The sequence below is a fragment of the Apodemus sylvaticus genome, chromosome 23 (genome assembly GCF_947179515.1).
Source record: "Apodemus sylvaticus chromosome 23, mApoSyl1.1, whole genome shotgun sequence".
Lineage (NCBI taxonomy): Eukaryota > Metazoa > Chordata > Mammalia > Rodentia > Muridae > Apodemus > Apodemus sylvaticus.
In genome coordinates this window covers 51,581,849-51,604,046 of record NC_067494.1, presented here as the reverse complement: position 1 = coordinate 51,604,046, position 22,198 = coordinate 51,581,849, and the positions used below count along the sequence as shown (strand labels likewise).

At 38.3% G+C, this 22,198-nt stretch overlaps 1 protein-coding gene across 10 annotated transcripts in view; it reads right to left on the bottom strand.

Moving 5' to 3' along the window:
• The window catches only part of LOC127673655 (zinc finger protein 431-like), an 826,992-nt gene that overhangs the window by 438,209 nt on the left and 366,585 nt on the right, over window positions 1-22,198 (bottom strand). Inside the window, exon 1 of one of the 10 annotated variants that reach the window (XM_052169436.1) lies at window positions 839-1,145. The exons of the other annotated variants lie outside the window; for them this stretch is intronic. Within the exon in view, the coding sequence (XP_052025396.1) occupies window positions 839-868 (30 nt within the window). The 5' untranslated portion in view covers window positions 869-1,145. Of the gene's footprint in view, window positions 1-838; window positions 1,146-22,198 lie in introns of those variants that run through there. 10 annotated transcript variants of the gene reach the window in all.

The window sequence follows — 22,198 nt, the reverse complement described above, 5'->3', positions numbered from 1 at the left end:
CCTGTTCTGATTTGTTAAATAGGCACCCAAGCCATTTGTGCAGGGGTTTGAGACTTACCAACAGTGAGAAAGCAGAAGACTAAACGAGTTAATTATGACATCCAAATTTATTTTCAAAAGTTGAAATACGCTTTTTGGTTGAAAATTATCCAAGTATTAGACATATGTATGAAAACACACCAGGTATTGCTCATACTTTTTCTATTCCAATGTGCACAGTAAAATTGGAATAGCAACATTCTTAGTAGGCGCAGACAATTTGTCGACAGGCTAACTGTTGGTTGAATTTGGGAACCTACAGATATTTCATTTCTAATAGTTAAGTAATTCATTGCCTTCTGTAGATTCTTGATTGCCTTGTTTTGTGAATCCCCTAACTTTTCAAGTTTGGACTTTTATTGATCATCTAACACTGATAACATTGGTATTCACAGATAATAGAAGATACTTTCAAAGAAAGCTATCTCCATCATTCCTCCTCCTCCCTCAGGTTGCTGTGATTACAGCATTTTCAAAGTTGGTCAGTGCAATCAATTCTTACTAAAGTCACTCTTTATAATTTCCCAAGAAAGCCACGGAAATAGTTGGGCATTCGTTCAATTCTCTCTCTCTCTCTCTCTCTCTCTCTCTCTCTCTCTCTCTCTCTCTCTCTCTCTCTCTCTCTCTCTCTCTATCTCAGGCCCTGGATAGTAAACATTCAGCCCAGACAGTGACGTCATCCAGAGGCCACCGCGGGGTCCAGAAGCCGCTGAAACCGGGAGGTGTTCTCACCGCCGCCTGCCTCCAGCTGCAGTCCGACCCAGCCCTCGGCAGGACCCACACCAGCCCCGCTCCTCACCTCTGTGGGAAGTGACCACATCCTCACCATGTCGCCTCGTCAGAGGTCGCCTGAGCTTCCCGCACAGCATCCAGCAGAACTGTGAGCGCAAACGGGACAAATCACCTCCGCAAGCTCAATTGCAGGGAACCTGCGGAATGGATTCCGGAAGAACCCTCCTCCTCTGATGACTGGCAGCCCAATCTGGACGCCGTGATTGGCCAGTGAGTCTTGAGTGACAGGAGCAACTTCCTCAGGGTAAGCGTGTAGAAGTAACTCCGCACATAACTGAACAGAAATTAACTGGTTCCAGGCACGGGTTTTCAGTCTAGATGCACACATATTCTACATTCGCAGAGATACGTATTTTGGTAGCAATTGCTCCTGTTTTCCGATAGCCTCCACGCCAGCCTCTCGGAGCAGCCACCACGTGACTCACCTGCTCAGAGCTGCCAGCTCCTCCCCTTTGTGGGCGGTGACCTTGTTCTGGGAGGTCAGGACTTCCATTCTTGCCTGGGCTTCCACTGCTCTCTGTAGGCATTTCCTCTTATTGCTACTGGAATCAAGCATATCACTAAAGATGCTGTGCAGTGGACAATCTGTCTCACATGTGCAAAATGCCCAGAATACGCCCAGTTAAAGAGACTTTAAGAAACAAGAGTTTGTATTGTAGCTTCATGTTGGGTTCAGGTCAATTGCAGATACTTTTCACCTGAAGCTCTATTGTTGTGCTATTGTCTATTATTCTATTGTCTATTCCTCAGTAGATAAGTACAAAAAGAAACCAAAACAAACAAAAACAAACAAACCCAGGTGCAGTCTATGTATGCCTAAAGTGGATTTATTAGAATGGCTCACAGACTGGGAGCCAACTATTCCAACAATAACTCTGTAGCAATGAGAAGTTGAAGAATCCAGTAGTGGTCCAGTCCATGTGGCTGAATGTCTCAGCTGGTTCTTAGTATATACCATAATATCTATAGGAGTAAAGCATAACAACTATAAAGAATCTAGAAAGTATTTACGAATATCTGTAATCTTAAAACTGACCGCACAATCCATACTGGAGGTAAATCTTGAGACTGTAAAAAAATGTGGGAGAGCCTGCACTACAATATCCCTCATTAAAGAAAAAAGAAGGCATAAGCAACTTCAAACCTTGACAAATTCCTTATATTACTATTCAAGTTAGCTTACTCTTCTGAGATCTAAGAAAACAAAATATCTTTCAAAATATAAAGATGACACAGAAACACTGACCAATATTCCATCCTTGTGCAATATCAGGATTATCTCACCGGGCAATCATATAAATGATACAAATTTCTTATTTGTCTTTGTAAAAAAATTCACTAAAGAATTTTTGGAATATAAGCCTCGTGTTCAGTAATGTTTCAGTCTAATTAAAGTCGAATTGAATTGGAGAAACAAGTTACTATAGTAGTGCCTTTGCAGCCCATGCTGTCAACATGTTTCTGATGTCACACCTCATCAATAGGCAGTTTCCTGTTAGCTAGGATTATAGAGAGGGCACTTGGGAACTTGGTCAAGTTTATGTTTACTATTGTTCAATGTATCAGGAGTCTGACTGTATTGTAGAAATGACTTCTTTAAATATGTTTAGATATTTAGTGTCACAGAGAAGATTCAGCATAAAATTACAGACCACTTTACATCTGGAGACTTAATAGTTTTCATTATAATTCATACTATGGCTATATATAACTGTGTTCAAGTTGATGGACTGATTACTGGCATTCTTGGTAATGGGATAAAATGTGTCATATTCTGCCGGGCAGTCGTGGCTCATGTCTTTATTCCCAGCACTTGGGAGACAGAGGCAGGTGCATTTCTGACTTTGAGGCCAGCATGGTCTATATAGTGAATTCCTGGAGCCCCCCCCCCCAAGACTACATAGAGAAACCTTATCTCGAAAAATAAAAAACAAAAAACAAAACAAAACCTCATATTAATAATCTTTTGTTTGAAGCTCATTATGTGATGAATTGGTATAATACAATCTTCATAAAAAATTGACTTAATTTTATTGGAGTTAGGATTTCCTCACAATCAGTGATAGAATTAAATTCAACGCCAGAATTTAGAGATATACTAAGTGTTTCAGAATCAAATTGGTTTTCTGCAGTTAGCTTGATGTACTTGTCTTTCATTTTGTTTAATCTGTGACTGGATCCCTGGTCTCTCTAATACCGTTAAAAGGAAGGTTTGTTGGATATTGTCAAAGTCTTTCTCACCATCCACTGAGATAATCATGTTATTTTTATTGTTTAATAGTAGATTACCTTGGTCGATTTTTAAATATTGAATGATCATCTGGGGCCTGGAGAGATGGCTCAGAGGTTAAGGGCACCGGCTGCTCTTCCAGAGGTCCTGACTTCAAATCCCAGCAACTACATGGTGGCTCACAACCATCTGTAATGGGATCTGATGCCCTCTTCTGGTGTGCCTGAATTCAGCTACAATGTACTCATAGAATAAATAGAATCTTTTAAAAGAAAGAGAGAAAGAAAGAAAGAATGAATGAAAGAAAGAAAAAAAGGAAGGAAGATCCTTCAGAATGAACCATAATTGATCATGATGGATGATGTTTGTGGTGTATTCACAAATTTGCTTTATGATTTTTTTGAGTTTTTTTACATCAATATTAATGAGATTAATCAGTCTGAAGTTCTCTTTCCTTGATGAATAATTGTGTGGTCATTGATGGTGGGAAGAACACTTGTCAGAGAAATATTTATTGTTTCAAATATTGTTATTCTGATAAAAATTTAGTATGTCAGACAAAAAATGTTATGTAATTCTGAACACACTATAGACAACAATTATGGCTCTAGAATCAATGACTGACAGATGAAATAAATCATTATTAAAATCAATTCTTTAAATCTAAATTAAATCCATACAACATATGTATGTGCATTTTATTATCAGGAAATTTAATAAAAGCAAACCAGTATAAAAAGAGGAAACAGAATGCAACATATATCTACAAATGAAAACAAACCCTGATGGCTCTTAAAGAACATGAACTTCATATTATTAGATGAAAATGATACCCTATGCCAGGGAGCTGACCCTGTGCCACAGCTCTCCAGACCACAGTCCTACCCAGAAATCACTTGTCCCCCAGGAGTGCTGACACACCTAGGCTCACAAGCTCTCAGGCCTACAGGAGAGACAATCTCCTGTCAGAGACATCCAGACCAGCTAACACCAGAGATAAGCAGATTGTGAGAGGTAAACCCAAGAACATAACCAACAGAAAATAAGGATAATTGGCATCATCAGAACCCAGTCCTCCACTACAACAAAGCCTGGATACACAAGTACACTTGAAAAGCAATATTCTGATATAAACTCACATCTCATGATAATGATAGAGGACATAGAATTATATAAATAACTCACTTAAAGAAAAACAGGAGAACATAGGCAAAAACATAGAATACCTTAAACAGGAAACATGAATTCCTTAACGAAATACAAGAAAAGACAAGAAAACAGGTAAAAGAATTGAAGAAAATCATCCAGGATCTAAAAATGGAAATAGAAACAAAGAAATCAAAAAGGGAGACAACAGTGGAGATAGTAAACCTAGGAAAGAGAACAAGGGACAGTTGCAAGCATCACCAACAGAATCCAAGAGATAGAAGAGAGAATCTCAGGTGTGGATGATACCATAGAAAACACTGACAGAACAATCAAAGAATATGCAAAGTGCATAAAGCTCCTAACCTAAATATCCAGAAATCCAGGACACAATGAAAAGACCAAACCTAAGAATAATAGGTGTAGAAGAGAGCATACATTCCCACCTGATTCGGCCAGTAAACAACTTCCATAAAATTATAGAAGAAAACTTCCATAAACTGAAGAAAGAAATACCCATAAGCACACAAGAAGTCTCCAGAACTTCAAATAGATTAGACCAGGAAATAAATCCCTCCCGTCAAAAAATAAGCAAACCACTAAATGCACAGAACAAAGAAAGACTATTAAAGGGAAAGATGTGAAGTAACATATAAATGCGGACCTATCAGAATTACACCAGACTTCTCAACAGATACTCTAAAACCCAGAAGATCTTGGCCAGATGTCACACAGAGCCTAAGAAGAAAAAAAAAATGTGAACCCAGGGTATTGTACCCAGCAGAATTCCCAATTACCATAGTTGGAGGAACCAAGATATTCCATGACAAAACCTAATTTTAACAATATCTTTCCAGAAATCCAGCCCTCAAAAGTATAATAGATTGAAAACACTCCCACAAGGTGGGAAACCACACCCAAGAAAAAGGATGAAATAATTTTTTTCAATAAACCCAAAAGAAAATAGCCACACAAACATACTTGTACTTCTAACAAAAAAAATCCAGGAAGCAATAATGATTGGTTCTTAATATCCCTCAACATCATTGGACCCAATTCCCCAATTAAAAGACATAGATTAACAAACTAGATATGTTAACAGGACCCAGCATTTTGCTGCATATAGAAAATGAACCTTAGTGACAAAGATGGACACCACCTCAGAGTAAATGGCTGGAAAAGGCTTTATCCAAAAAGATGGCCTCAAGAAACAAGCTAGAGTCACTGTATATATATATATACAACTTTCAACTGAATGTTATCAAAATAAATGACGAAATACAATCCATACTCATCAAAGGAATAATCTACGAAGATTTACTCTCAATTCTGAACATGTATGCGCAAATGCAAGGATACCCACATTCATAAAGCTATCTTTACTAAAACTTAAAGCACACATTGAACCTCACACAGTAATAGTGAGAAACTTAAACATCCTACTTTAACCAATGAACTGAACATGGAAACAAATTAAGCAGGTACACATTGAAACTAACAAGCTATGAGTAAAATAGATTTAACAGATTTTAGTTCTATAGAACACACTAAAACAAAAGAATATTCCTTCTTCTCAGCACCTCATTATACATTCTCCACAATTGACCACATAATCACTCACAAAACAATTCTCAACTGATACAAGAAGATTACGTAATACCATGCACTCTATACTGTCACCACAGACTAATGCTGGCCTTCAATAACAATAAAAACAGCAGAAAACCCACACAGACACATGTAAGCTGAACAACTCTCTCCTCAATAATAACTTGGATAGGGAAGAAATAAAGAAAGAAATTATAGACTTTTTAGAATTTAATGAAAATTAAGGCATAATGTACCAAAACTTATGGGGCACAATGAAAGCAGTAATAAAAAGATAACTCATAGCTCTGAGTGCCTCAAAAAGAAACTGGAGTGAGCATACACTAGCATTTCTACTTCTTTCTGGTGAGCTTGTTTCTTTTTTCCTAGAGCCTTCAAGCCTACTTTTAAATTGCTGTTATGACAGCGTTCTGATTTCTTCCTGTAGTCACTTAGTGCCCTGAACTTTCCTCTTAGCACTGCTTTCATTGATTCCCACAAATTTGGGTTTGTTGTGCCTTCATTTTCATTGAATTCATGAAAGTCATTCATTTCATTCTTTTTTTCTTCTCTGACTCAGAGATTATTGAGTTTAGTGTTTATCTGGATGACTGGAGCACTTGCAATAAAGCTTTACCAATGTTTCTCTTACAAATGTGGGTGCCTATGTGTTTGGGGCATAGATGTTCAGATTTGAGATATCACTTTGGTAAATTTTTATTTTGATGAGTATGAAGTGTCATTCCGTCTCTGTTTTGATACCTTGGATGCAGTTATCCTTCTTGCATTGGAGTTTTCCTTCTAGTATTATTTGTATGACTGGGTTTGTGGAAAGATATTGTTTGATTTTGGTTTTGTCTTGAAATATCTTGTTTTCTTCTTCTACACTGATTGAGAGATTTGTGATGTATAGTAGTCCTTGGCATCTATGGTTGTCTAGAGGTTCCTGGATTTCTGTCCAGGCCCTTCTACCTTTTAGAGTCTCGGTCATGTAGTCAGCTGCAATTCTTATAGTTTTGCATTTGATTGCTACCTAGCTTTTCTCCTTATTGCTTTTAATATTCTTCCTTTTTTCTGTAGATATTGTGTTTTGTTTATTTTTTTGGCAATCAAATTTTCCTTTTTAATCCGGTCTAATTGATGTTCTATAATCTTCCTGTATATTTATGGGCATCTCGTTCTTGAGGTTGGGAAAGTTTTTGTCTATGGATTTGCAGAGAATATTTTCTGGACAGATATAGGATCTGTGACTCTTTACCTTCCTCTATTCCTACTCATGTTAGGTTAGGTTTTTTTCAAGGTATCCCAGAATTCCTGCATGTTTTGTGCCAGGAATTTTTAGGCTTAATATTTTCCTTGATTGATGTATTAATTTCTTATCTTGTATCTTGTACTCCTGAGATTCTCTCTTCCATCTCCCATATTCTGTTGGTGAAGCTTGCATCTGTTTTTCTTATTCCCCTTGCTAGGTTTTCCATCTCCAGGAGGTCCTCAGTTTGAGTTCATTGCTTCTATTTCCACTTACACACATAGCTGTACTTATTTTTCACTTGTTTAGTTGTACTTTCCTGTATATCTTCAATGGAGTCATTTGTTCCTCTTTAAACTCCTCTATCTCTTTGATTGAATTTCTTTATGGGATTTATTAATTTCTTCTCTCAAGGCCTCTATGATTTTTATTTGTTTGGACTTAAGGTCTCTTTCCTGTGTTTTGTTTGTGTTAAAATATTGAGGGCTTGCTATCTTGGGGGAGCTGTGCTTTGCAGTTGTCATACTGCCCTGAGTCTTGTTGATTGTGTTCTTTTGAGGCCCTACAGCCACCTGGGTGGTTTTGGTCATGGATAGCGTTGCTGCAGCAGGTATGGGAGGGGAGTGAACCTCAATGATCCTGGTGTGGCTGGTGTCTGATGGATATCTTTGGAGTGTATGCTTTAGACCTGCAGATCTGTATAGTTCATCAGCCTCAGATCTGACGCGGGTGGGCAGAAATGTGGCAGGAGAATGAATGTGTCCCTGGGATGGCAGGCTGCTCAGAGTAGCTTGGCTTGTCCCAGAGTGTTCAGAGAGAAGGGAAGTAGGGTGGGGGACGGGAAGCTTACCTGTGTGATTTAGGAGTCTGACTGAGGTGGAGGGGAAGCAGTGGGTGGTGTCTCCCTGGGATGGCAGGCTGCTCAGGGCAGCTTGGATTTACCCAGAGGGCTCAGAGAGTCGGATAGATGGGTAGGGGAAGGGAAGCTTACCTACATGGTTCAGAAGTCTGATGGAGGTGGAAACACAGCAGGACAATGGAGTGGGCCTATTTCTTTTAGATATATATTGAAATATGCTAAGGTTTTCTGTTTTTACCAAAGTGTAGTTTTAAATAATTTTATTTTATAAGTTTGAGACATACATTTCAATCATGATAATACCAAATTACATTTGAGAAATTCAGTCCTGATACCACTTCACATAAAATATTTCTGAACTTGAAATAGCGATTATGTTGGAAGAGTGAGTCACTGTGTACTGAACGGCCCCACAATGACCCAAAGTTGTGCAGTGGCCACTTCCACATTTCCTAACTCCACACAGAGCAACATGAGCAGTTATGGACCGTGGGGGGGAGGTGTAGGGGGAGGGTATAAAGTCACTCTCCACTCTAACAACAAAGGTAAAATAAAACCAAGACAGTCCTTGGGGGGCTGAGAGATGGGGCCATAACCACGTGGATTCAATTTTTTAAAAACAAATCTTTTTTTATAGACTTATTTTATCTATTTTATGAATGAGTGCACTGTAGCTGTTTTGAGACACACCAGAAGAGGGCATCGGATCCCATTTCAGATGGTTGTGAGCCACCACTTGGTTGCTAGGAATTGTACTCAAGACCTCTGGAAGAGCAGTTGGTGCTCTTAAAAGCTAAGCCATCTCTCCAGCCCTGTTAATTCAATTTTTAGAAAATTATTTCTTTTGAAAAATCTTGTCTCATGATGATGGCCTTGAATGAATGACACACCTTTATTTTTATCCATATCATTTCCCGTCTCCTTTCATATTTGGCAGCAGGGAGGTTTCACATGATAAAGTTCATGTGTGGATGCCAGTGAAAAGCTAGAAGCACGTAATCCTCCCGTCCACTTCAGGCTTCTGGACCTAATTAGTGTGCTTGGGTTTCCATGCCTTCACATAATCTGACCAGTGCTTGGCTATGAAATTCCTATGTTTTTGAAAATTTTCAAAACTAAAGTATTTTTCTGGAAAGCATCTACTTAATACTTCAGTTTTGATTTTCTCTGTTCTTCTTGGAACAGATCTTAAAGATTAATCCTTTTGCATTGAACTCATAGGTAAGAAAAATGTATGTTTCTCATGTTACCTAAGGTCATATTTCATGCAATACACTATTTTCAGTATTTTTGTAAAGATTTCCTTTTCAATAAATTATTTTATTATAACATTATTTTATCATAAAATATAGAAAGATTATACATTTATTTCTTTTTAAGATCAGCTTTATTTTTTATATCTTGTTTACACCTTTTAATATTCTTGAAGCAGATAACATATTTTCTTTTTTCTTTTTCTTTTTTTTTTTTTAGTTTTTTTCTTTTTTTTAGATTTGATTTTTTTGAGACAGGGTTTCTCTGCATAGACCTGGCTATCTTGGAACTCACTCTGTAGACCAGGCTGGCCTCGAACTCAGAAATCCGCCTGCCTCTGCCTCCCAGAGTGCTGGGATTACAGGCGTGCGCCACAATCGCCCGGCTACAGATAACATATTTTCAATGTCTTTCATGCTAATGTCATGATCTCATGTTACCCCATTCTACTTTATTTTTAGTCTATTTGCTGTGTTATTGCAGAACATAAATCTATTTTGTTTATTGTGAAATAAATAGAAATTGATAAACAAATAAATATATCAAACCCGGTTTAGAAATGTGATATTTTTACAAAAATTATATATGCAAAGTGAAATATTTTATGCCAAATACTGAGTGACTACATAAATAACCACTTTTTTATATCAATGACAATGATAGCAAATCCTCTGTATTTAACTTTTCTATTGAACTTTGACTGATACAATGCTTTGCCTACATTCCCTGATTGCAGTTACCTTGTGATTGTATTATGTTTGGTGAACTCATTTTGAAACAGTTTCCCAATTTTTCCCAAGATTTCATGGAACTAATTATCCTTCACTTCAGTGACATGGGGTGTGACCTCATTTCATTGATATGAAAAACTGGCTATTTATGGACTTATTCAGTATTTTGCCTAAAGTATGTTTCAGTTTGCATACATAACTTGTGTAAAAATATCTCATTTCTAAACAGGGCTTGATAATATTATTTGCTTCTCTGTCAATTTCCATTATCTTACAATAAACAAAATAGATTTACATTTTTTCCCAAGGAATATTCTCAGCCTGAACATAGAGCATACCTAACTGTTAAGTTGGTTAGCTGCTCTATGCAACTGATATTATAGTAAATTTATTTATGCATTTTATGTGGATATAAAAAAATTATGTCAGGCCTCTGGCGGGAGCCCTCAGATCTCTCTGCTTCTGGATCCAGATCAGCCTGGGCAGCAACCCCACATCTCCAGGTCCTGCAAGAGGCAAGAGGGGCTTCCAGGAGGCTGGCTGGGAGGAGTCAGTGTGCTCTGGTGAATCCAGCAGGCCCCAGTGGGAGCTTTCAGGTGTCTGCTTCGGGATCTGAACAGCCTGGGCAACAGCACCCTGTCTCCAGGCAGTGCAGGAGGTAAGCTGTGCACCAGAGGCCACCTGGGAAGAGGCAGCTTGCACTGGTGAGTCCAGCATTGACAAGACCAACTAACACCAGTGAGAACTAGATGGCAAAAGGCAAACGCAGGAACGTCACTAACAGAAATCAAGGCAATATGGCAACATCTGAACCCAGTTCTCCTTTACCAGCATGTCCTGGATACCCCATCACACCAGTAAAACAAGATTTGGATTTAAAATCACTGGTCATGATGCTGGTACAGGAACACATGAAGGACATACTTAAAGAAATTCAGGAGAAAATGGATCAAAAGTTAGAAGCCCTTGCAAGGGAAACACAAAAATCATTGAAAGAAATTCAGGAGAATACAAAAGCCAATAAGGAGGAAACATAAAAAACACTTAAAGAAATACAGGAGAACTTTGGTCAACAGGCTGAGGTCATGAAAGAGGAAACACAAAAATCTCTTAAAGAATTACAGTAAAGCACAAATAAGCAAGTGAAGGAGCTAAGGAAAACCATCCAGGATCTAAAATCAGAAGTAGAAACAACTAAGAAAACTCAAAGGGAGACAACTTTGGAGATAGAAAGCCTTGGGAAGAAATCAGGGGACATAGATGCAAATATCAACAACAGAATACAAGAGATAGAAGAAAGAATCTCAGATGCTGAAGATATCATAGAAACCATGGACTCAACAGTTAAAGAAAATGCAAAATGCAAAAAGCTTGTAACCCAAAATATCCAGGAAATCCAGGACACAATGAGAAGACCAAACCTAAGGATTATAGGCATAGATGAGAGTGAAGATTTACAACTTAAAGGGCCAGCAAATATCTTCAATAAAATTATGGAAGAAAACTTCCCTAACCTAAAGAGAGATGCCCATGAATATACAAGAAGCCTACAGAACTCCAAACAGACTGGACCAGAACAGAAATACTTCCCGTCACATAATAATCAAAACACCAAATGTACTAAACAAAGAAAGAATATTAAAGGCAGTAAGAGAAAAAGGCCAAGTAACATATAAAGGAAGACCTATCAGAATCACAGCAGACTTTTCACCTGAGACTATGAAGGCTAGAAGATCCTGGGCAGATCTCATGCAGACTCTAAGAGAACACAAATGCCAGTCAAAACTACTATATCCAGCAAAACTCTCAAACTCCATAGAAGGAGAAACTAAGATATTCCATGACAAAACCAAGTTTACCCAATATCTATCCACAAACCAAGCCCTACAAAGGATAATAGGAAGAAAACACCAATACAAGGAGGGAAACTTCACCCTGGAAAAAGCAAGATAGTAATCTTTCATCAAACCCAAAAGAAGTTAACCAATCAAATTTAAAAAATAACGTCAAAAATGACAGGAAGTAACAATCACTATTCCTTAATATCTCTTAACATCAATGGACTCAATGCCCCAATAAAAAGACATAGACTAACAGACTGGATACGTAAACAGGACCCTACATTTTGCTGCATACAGGAAACACACCTCAGGGTCAAAGACAAACACTACCTTAGAGTAAAAGGCTGGAAGACAATTTTACAAGCAAATGGTCTCAGGAAACAAGCTGGAATAGCCATTTTAATATCAGATAAAATTGACTTTCAACCCAAAGTCATCAAAAGAGACTCTGAGGGACACTTCTTGCTGGTCAAAGGAAAAATACAACAAGAAGAACTCTCAATCCTGAACATCTATGCTCCAAATTCAAGGGCACCCTCTTTCATAAAAGAAACTTTATTAAAACTCAAAGCACACATTGCACCTAACACAATAATTGTGGGTGACTTCAACACTGCACTTTCCTCAATGGACCGATCAGGAAAACAGAAACTAAACAGGGACACAATGAAACTAATTGAAGCTTTGGACCAATTAGATTTAACAGATATATATATATAGAGAGAGAGAACATTCTATCCTAAAGCAAAAGAATATACCTTTTTCTCAGCACCTCATGGTACCTTCTCCAAAATCGACCATATAATTGGTCACAAGACAGACCTCAACAAATATAAGATTGAACTAATCCCATGCCTCCTATCAGATCACTATTGAGTAAAAGTGATCTTCAATAGCAACAGAAAACCCACATACATGTGGAAACTGAACAATATTCTATTCAATGATACCTTGGTCAAGGAAGAAATAAAGAAAGAAATTAAAGACTCTTTAGAACTTAATGAAAATGAAGACATAACATACCCAAATCTATGGGACACAATGAAAGCAGTGCTAAGAGGAAAACTCATAGCCCTGAGTGCTTCCAAAAAGAAAACGGAGAGAGCATACACTAACAGCTTAATGACACACCTAAAAGCCCTGGAACAAAAAGAAGCTATTTCACCCAGGAGGAGTAGAAGGCAGGAAATCATCAAACTCAGGGCCGAAATCAATCAAGTAGAAACAAAGAGAACCATACAAAGAATCAACAAAACCAGGAGCTGGTTCTTTGAGAAAATCAACAAGATAAATAAACCCTTAGCCAGACTAACCAAAGGACACAGAGACAGTATCCAGATTAACAAACTTAGAAATGAAAAGGGAGATATAACAACAGAAACTGAGGAAATTAAAAAAAATCATTAGATCCTACTACAAAAGCCTATACTCAACACAACTGGAGAATCTGGAGGAAATGGACAGTTTCCTAGACAGATACCCGACACCAAAACTAAATCAGGATCAAATAGATCAACTAAACAGTCCCATAACACCTGAAGAAATAAAAAGGGCCATAGAAAGTCTCCCAACCAAAAAAAAGCACCGGACCAGATGGCTTCAGTGCAGAATTCTATCAGACCTTCATAGAAGAGCAAACACCAATACTCTTCAAGCTATCCCACAAAATAGAAACAGAAGGAACTCTACCCAACTCATTCTCTGAAGCCACAATTACGCTGATACCAAAACCACACAAAGATCCAACAAAGAAAGAGAACTTCAGGCTAATTTCTCTTATGAATATTGATGCAAAAATAGTTAATAAAATTCTTGCCAACCGAATCCAAGAACACATCAAAATGATCATCCACCATGATCAAGTAGGCTTCATCCCAGGGATGCAGGGATGGTTCAATATAAGGAAATCCATCAATGTTATCCACTACATAAACAAACTCAAAGAAAAAAAACATATGATCATCTCATTAGATGCAGAAAAAGCATTTGACAAAATCTAGCATCCTTTCGTGCTAATAGTATTGGAAAGAACAGGAATTCAAGGCCCATACCTAAACATCGTTAAATCAATATACAGCAAACCGGTAGCCAACATCAAACTAAATAGAGAGAAACTTGAAGCAATCCCACTAAAATCAGGGACTAGACAAGGCTGTCCTCTCTCTCCATATCTTTTCAATATAGTACTTGAAGTTCTAGATAGAGCAATTAGACAACATAAGGAGGTCAAGGGGATACAAATTGGAAAGGAAGAAGTCAAATTATCACTATTTGCAGATGACATGATAGTCTCCTTAAGTGATCTGAAAACCTCCACCAGAGAACTCCTACAGCTGATAAACAACTTCAGCAAAGTGGCTGGTTATAAAATCAACTCAAGCAAATCAGTTGCCTTCCTATACTCAAAGGATAAGCAGGCTGAGAAAGAAGTTAGGGAAATGACACCCTTCAAAATAGCCACAAACAATATAAAGTATCTTGGTGTGACTCTAACCAAACAAGTGAAAGATCTATATGACAAGAACTTCAGGTCTCTGAAGAAGGAAATCGAAGAAGACCACAGAAAATGGAAAAATCTGCCATGCTCGTGGATTGGCAGGATTAATATAGTTAAAATGGCCATCTTGCCAAAAGCAATCTACAGATTCAATGCAATCCCCATCAAAATCCCAACTCAGTTCTTCACAGAGTTAGAAAATTCTCAAATTCATCTGGAATAACAAGAAACCCAAGATAGCTAAAACTATTCTCAACAACAAAAGAAATTCTGGGGGAATCAGTATCCCTGACTTCAAACAATACTACAGAGCAATAGTGTTAAAAACTGCATGGTATTGGCACAGAGACAGACAAGTGGACCAATGGAATAGAATTGAAGATCCAGAAATGAATCCACACACCTATGGTCACTTGATCTTCGACAAAGGAGCCAAAAACATCCAGTGGAAAAAAGATAGCCTTTTCAACAAATGGTGCTGGTTCAATTGGAGGTCAGCATGCAGAAGAATTCGAATTGATCCATTCTTATCTCCATTTACTAAACTTCACTCCAAGTGGATCAAGGACCTCCATGTAAAACCAGACACACTGAAACTAATAGAAAAGAAACTGGGGAAGACCCTTGAGGACATGGGCACAGGGGAAAAGTTCCTGAACAGATCACCAAGAGCTTATGCTTTAAGATCAAGAATTGACAAATGGGACCTCATATAATTACAAAGTTTCTGTAAGGGAAAGGACACTGTTAAAAGGACAAAACGGCAACCATCAAATTGGGAAAGGATATTCACCAACCCCACATCTGATAGAGGGCTAATATCCAATATATACAAAAAACTCAAGAAATTAGACCCCAGGGAACCAAATAACCCTATTAAAAATGGGGTACAGATTTAAACAAAGATCTTTCACCTGAAGAAATTCGGATGGCCGAGAGGCACCTTAAGAAGTGCTCAACATCATTAGTCATTAGGGAAATGCAGATCAAAACAACCCTGAGATTTCACATTACACCAGTCAGAATGGCTAAGGTCAAAAACTCAGGAGACAGCAGGTGTTGTCGAGGATGTGGAGAAAGAGGAACACTCCTCCACTGCTGGTAGGGCTGTAAGATGGTACAACCACTGTGGAAATCAGTCTGGAGGTTCCTCAGAATACTGGACATGAGACTTCCAGAGGACCCTGCTATACCTCTCCTGGGAATATACCCAAAGGATTCCCCGGCATGCAATAAAGACACATGCTCCATTATGTTCATAGCAGCCTTATTTATAATAGCCAGAAGCTGGAAAGAACCCAGATGTCCCTCAAAGGAGGAATGGATACATAAAATGTGGTATATTTACACAATGGAATAGTACTCAGCAATTAGAAATAATGAATTCACAAAATTTTTAGGCAAATGGTTTGATCTGGAAAATATCATCCTAAGTGAGGTAACCCAATCACAAAAGAACACACATGGAATGCAATCTCTGATAAGTGGATATTAATTAGTCCAGAAGCCCTGAATACCCAAGGCACAAACTGCATAACACATGACTCCCATGAAGAAGTATGGAGAGGGTCCTGATCCTGGAAAGGATTGATCTAGCATTGGAAGGGAATATAAGGACAGAGAAAAAGGAGGGAGGTGATTGGAGAAGGGATGGAGAGAAGAAGGTTTATGGGACATATGGGGAGGAGGGATCTGGGGAAAGGGGAAATCATTTGGAATGTAAACAAAGAATATAGAAAATAAAAAATATTAAAAAAATAAAAATAAAAAGATTATGTCATAGGCAATCTCAAGAAATTCCACAGGATTAGAATCTGTGGGGATGTGTGCATGTGGAGGGATAGGGGGAATTAAGAATCTATTATCTTATAATCTAAATTTTATGTGATTTATAAAGAAAAGATAGTTATACATATGCTGAATACTCAAAACTTAAAGAAGTTACTGATCATATTCTTTAATTTTCTTTTACGATCCTGTGATTATTTCTTACCGGCCCTCCCTCTGACTGTTCCTCATTCCATACCTCCTCCCCCATCTCTAAGAAGATGTCCCCACCCGCCTGACCACCAGAGGACTCTGTCAGTAAATAAAGTGCATGAAATAAGTTATAGCAACCATTCGTATAACCACAAAAACCTGAAACTTGGTGGTGCTCCTCAATCTTTATATTTTCTATAAATAAGCAGTTGGTTTTTCAAGATCAGTAATTTTTTTGTTAATAATGTAGCTTATTTTTAAAAATTCCCAGGTTATTTACCCAACACTTTGTTTAATCTGACCTCATGCTCCATGTTGACCATGCCCTCCTAATGTAAGTCAGGGCACTGATGAACACATTCCAAGGTGTAATTTACCTATCACTTTGCAAGAGATATGGCAGGGAAAATGCCTTTGCTTTTTCTGGAGCTGAGTCAAACAGTGCTTCACTATTCCACCACAGGAGGAGGGTGCTGTTGGTTAGAATAGGGGAAGGAAATGACACAGTATATTTTTGCAGTGCACACTGTCCTTTAAATACTTATTTTAGAGAAGATAATGAGACTGATTCTTAGCGTCCTAATTGTCAAAATGAATATACAATTTCACAATCCCTCATTTGTATTAAGATGACACCCTGGAGGAGACACATTTCATAATTCAAACCTCTTAAGCCTTTGTATGGGTGAGGCTTGATGTACCCCAAACAGATGTTCATCTTATAGTATTCTTCATTTGAAATCTGAGCCCCAACTCTTGCAGTTATATGGGTGACCTATTAGCTTGTTTTACTTGAGGTTTGTAATTTTGAGTGTGGATACTTTAGCAAAAACTAGTATTTTATTGCTGAGCCAAGAATTTTTATGGCTCCTAAACAAATGTTGAACACATCAGAATGTGTAAAAAAAAAAGCTTTGGTATTTTCAGAAACAGTGTATATGCCATTTTATTTATAAATATCCTGAAAAATAGCTATTGTAGTGTAACAAACATATTGAAGAGATGAAGCAGGCAAACTGCACTATTAATCTAATATTTGTCTACTTTATTTACCAAGGAATATATATTGTTTTGATGAACAAGCAATAATACTTTTCCAAATTCAGTTGAATTTGATAAAAAAGAGTGAATTTTCTTTCTTACTCTTCAGATTTTTTGGTGTTAAAAGAAAGAACAAGAAAAAGAAAGAAGGAGGAAAGAAAACTTATGCATGAAAACAAATAACTTGGGCGCACAGGGAACTCTCTTCCTCAGAAGATAAAAGGCTCAGTTCGCATTTGTTTCACTTTTCGACTTTTGCTTCAGATACAGTTTTTAGATAATTCACACCACTGAATGTTTGTGTCTGCTGTTGAATTTAGCCTTTAATATGTGCTTTGTCTCTGACACACACTTAAGTTCCCAGATGTTGCCATAACACAAAAATGGATATGTAAGGAAGTTTTCAGAAAACAAAACAAACAAAATGAAACCTTTTTTAGACCTTTTAAAATTAAGGCATCTCAACTAAACATTATGGCCTGTGAAACTGTTTCCTCTTAACTCAGGGACAAAAGAGAAACGCTACCTTAGAGGATGCTAGCATATATAAAATGGCTTTTTTTTTTTTCTCACTGCCAAGTTTATTCATTTTACAGTTCATTGTTCGGTCACCTGTGTCTGTCAGTCTGCAGATGTAAGGGAGTTCTCAGCAACCGCATTATGCTTGACACCTTCCAGGGAGGCTTTAAACAGTGTCTGGATCTATTTCCTGAGGAAGGTTAAGCCCTTTACTTTCAAACCAGAAGCTTTTGCTAATTACAGACTCTACTTTGTCACTAACCATGTCTTGTCCAGAACCTTCCTGCTGTGATCTGAGGCATGCTGTTCACTAGCACTCACTGTCCAAGGGGTCCTGCCTACTATTCTCCATGTGGTGAACTTTTATCTCGCTGTCAGCCAACGTGCCTTTAACAGGCTTTAGGTAGGACTGGATGAGAGTTACTTAGCAATGACTCCTTTTTTCTCCTTTTCTTTTGTTTTCTTTTCTTTTGTTTTCTTTTCTTTTCTTTTTAAATATTTAGCTTTCTAGTTACCCATTTACCTTTTAGTCTGAGTGGAGTTTATAGTTTATATTAGCACAATGTAACAAACATAATGAAGAAATTAGTAAAACTTCAAACTCTCAAAAAAATGCAGACATAATTTAACCTCATGTTTGTGAAAGGAAATCTTGATTCTCCTTAATTAAGAAAATAATTTTCTTTTCTTTTGACTTAGTAATGAAGGCAGCTCGAAGTTGGCTTAAGCTATGAACCGACATCACATCATGTGAGTTTCTCTTCGTGGATTAAGGGATGTTTACAGCTCCTTTCCCAGGTGACAGTCTCTTACATAGCTGTAAGGTTAGAAAGGTTGAGCCAGTTGACAGACCTTGTGTTTTCCACCCATCCTATCCACAGAGCTCATTGCTGCCTTCAGTTTGGTGTATCTCCTCCCTGCCTTCTTCGTTTACAGCGGAGTCTGGCAGAGATGATGCAAGGGGCTTGTTTTGTTTTATTAATTAAGGATCTATCATGGATATTTATCTATCATCTATTTATCTATCATCTTTCTACCTATTGAGCTATTGATCTGTCTGTCTATCTATCTTTCTATCTCCCATATTCATATATTTGGTCGGCTTATTCACAGGTTAATTTTAGACAAAGACTTGCTCTGTAAGTTTGCTGCATCTTTCTCTTTAAAAGTATATTGCAAAACTTTTAAACCAATGTGTGGGTTAAAAGTGGGTGGCCAGTTTCTGGCCAGGGCTCAGGCCTCTGGGTGAGAAAGTTTGACTTGCATGCACCCCATGCCCCAGCTGGGCTGGTGCCAGGCTGTGGGAAGCCACAGGACCCCACTCTGTGGGTGGGAGAGTGCAATCTGCGGTCCTGCCAGAGTCCAGGGACAACAGGTTCTCAGTCGTGGGCACCAGAGACACTGCTGGATACTGGAAGAGCTGAGAAGGGAGTTGGGTCCCACGGCTGGATCTAGCCTGGGCTAAAGGGGAAAGGGCAGGGAGGAGAGCTCCTACTGGGTCGGGGGTGGGGCACTGGGGGCTGTCTTTGGCTACATTAGTTTGGCAGTTAGTGGTGACCATGGCTGGAAGTGCTGAGAGGTTTTCCTGTGGGAGGTTAGATATGACTCTTTAAAGGAAGACCTGCCCATGAGAAGAGGCAGTCCATGGTTTTAGAGAATTTATTGTAGAGAAGTGGAGGCTAGCCATGGCCTTGTGGAGAGAGGGGGAAAGAAAATGTGGAAAGAGGGGAAGTGAGAGGGCAAGAGAGAGAGAGGAAAGAGTAAGAGAGTGAGAACACAAGAGGATAAGAGAGAGAGAGAGGAGGGGACAAGTATCCCCTTTTATGGTGGTCTGGGCCTAGCTAGCTGTTCCCAGGTAACTGTGGGGAGGAGCATACCTGGCTGTTGCCAGGTAACTGTGGGGGTGGGGTCCAGACAGAATATCAGGGGTTTGGGGTGTTGTGGTACCTGACTGATGGCCACAGAATTATGGAGAACTGAGGCCGCACATCAGAAGCCTAGTGTCTGAGAACATGGCAAATTGACCTTCCATCCCTTGCAGAATTACCTGCCAGGTCTCCGGAGTTTAAACCTAGCTCAACCAGAACATAAGCTGTCTTTCACAGCCCCATACAAATGTACCATTTTCATATTCCTGAGGGAAGTATATTTCATAAGAGATTTCACATTTCACGACCATAATAAATAATACTGATGTAGTATCATGTTGATTGACATTTTAATTGTGGAGTTCATTACATCTCTGGTTTTAGTGGCCTGTATTCTCAAATACTAATTGATTGAACATAAGTAAAGTAGATGATGTCTCAAAATAAAAAAAAAAAGAGTAACATTAAATGCCATAAATTTTGAATTCCGGAGGAAAACAATTTTGTTTATTTTTTTAAGATTTTAGCATACTTCCTTCTGAAAACACACATGCACCCCCTATTCCCAATGTGCATGTGTGTGCAAACACATGTACACACACATACACACATACACACACATGGGGGGTGGATTAAACTATGGGAAATAAAATAGCCATACATTTATTAACACAAACATTTTAAAGTTTATATTGATAGTTTTTAAAAATTAACCATCTTCTGGAAAACAAACATAAGATAAATTATCAGATTATTAAAGCTGTTCCTTTACTAGGGCTTGAGTTTTTATATTTACATTTACTTTTCTTTGAGGCCTGTCTATCTTCCCTCCCTCCCTCCCTCCCTCCCTTCCTCCCTTCTTCCTTCTTTGTCTCCCTCCTCCCTCCCTCTCTCTCCCTTTCTCCTTTCTTTCTTCCTTCCTTCCTTCCTTCCTTCCTTCCTTCCTTCCTTCCTTCCTTTCTTTCTTTCTTTCTTTCTTTCTTTCTTTCTTTCTTCCTTCCTTCCTTCCTTCCTTCCTTCCTTCCTTCCTTCCTTCTTTCTTCCTTCCTTCCTTCCTTCCTTCCTTCCTTCCTTCCTTCCTTCCTTCCTTCCTTCCTTCCTTCCTTCCTTCCTTCCTCCCTCCCTCCCTCCCTCCCTCCCTCCCTCCCTCCCTCCCTTCCTTCCTTCCTTCCTTCCTTCCTTCCTTCCTTCCTTCCTTCCTGTCTCTGTCTTTCTGTCTTTCTTTCCTTTCTTTTTTTCCTTCTTCATTTCTTCCATTCTTTGTCAGAATCTAACTATGTAGTCCCGGCTTCTCTGTGACTTGCCTTGGGATCCTTTTCTTCCATCCTTCAGATGCTGGGACTATAGTCACACCCTTTCACATCTAAGTTGTTGTTTCAATAATTTATGTATGTGTATAGATACAGGTCGGGAGTTTGTGTCTTTGCATATGTGTGCATGTTCACGGAGGCCATAATAAAATGCCATTCCTTGTAGCTGGAGTTACAGGCAGTTGTGAGCTGCTTAACATGGGTGCTGGAAACCGAGCTCTGGTTCTTAACTAGTCAGTCATCGATCCATAGTTATATAATGTCTGCATTTATATAATTGTATCCATACTACATTTTCTGACATTAATATGTAACTTTGGTCCACAAACATGGACATGCTTGGGAGAGGATGGGTAGTGATAGGAAGGGCTTCTTCTTTAAAATTTATTTTAAATTTTAAAAATTTGTGTGTGTCTCTGTGTGTGTGTCTCTGTGTGTGTGTGTGTGAGACAAGAGTCTGGAAGTGATTTTCAGGTATCTTGTAGCTGGAGTTGCAAGCCACCCCAAAGAGAGTTTGATATATAATACATTTTCTCCTTAAAACATTCAAGAAAGGTTTGATTGGCGTGGCACCTGAGGCTTCCCTCTAAGAGAGCAGCTGAGAGGAGGAGGGACCTCAGGAAGGTTCATGGGATGCATCCTTAGGGTTTAACTTATTCACAGAACGCATTGGAAGCAGAACATTGGTAGAGATGATGTGATTTCTTCAAAAACTTCACTTTAGAGGAATTTGTACCTAATGTTCCAAGTTGTTTCCAAGGAGTAATTTTGAAATTAATGTAATTTTGTTGGCCTAAAATGTAAAAAAAAAAAAAAAGGGTAGTTTCCTTCAAGCATATATATATCATAACCAAAGTTTGGAAACATTATTTAGCTTCTTGTTACTCAAGATATCCAGAAGTAGGGGGTACTATTTTTTTTCCATCTCTAACACAATGCCAATTATATAATGAGAAGTAACTGTGTTCATTGCTAATATTCTCTTGAAAATGATATTTAAATTACATGATATTATGTTTTAACAGCCTCCATAATTAGTTGCAGTGATTCTTCTTTGTGTACTAAGATAACTAATGCAATGTAAGATGTGACATTAAAGCAAAACTGGTTGTGAGAAGCATAGTTCCCTTAAATTAACCATTACAGTATTCTCATCAAAGCCATAACCATCATTTCATCGTCATGACTACAATACTTTTGGGAAAGTAATTTGCAATTGTAATAGAGTTCACTCTTTTTATTTAATTTCCTACAG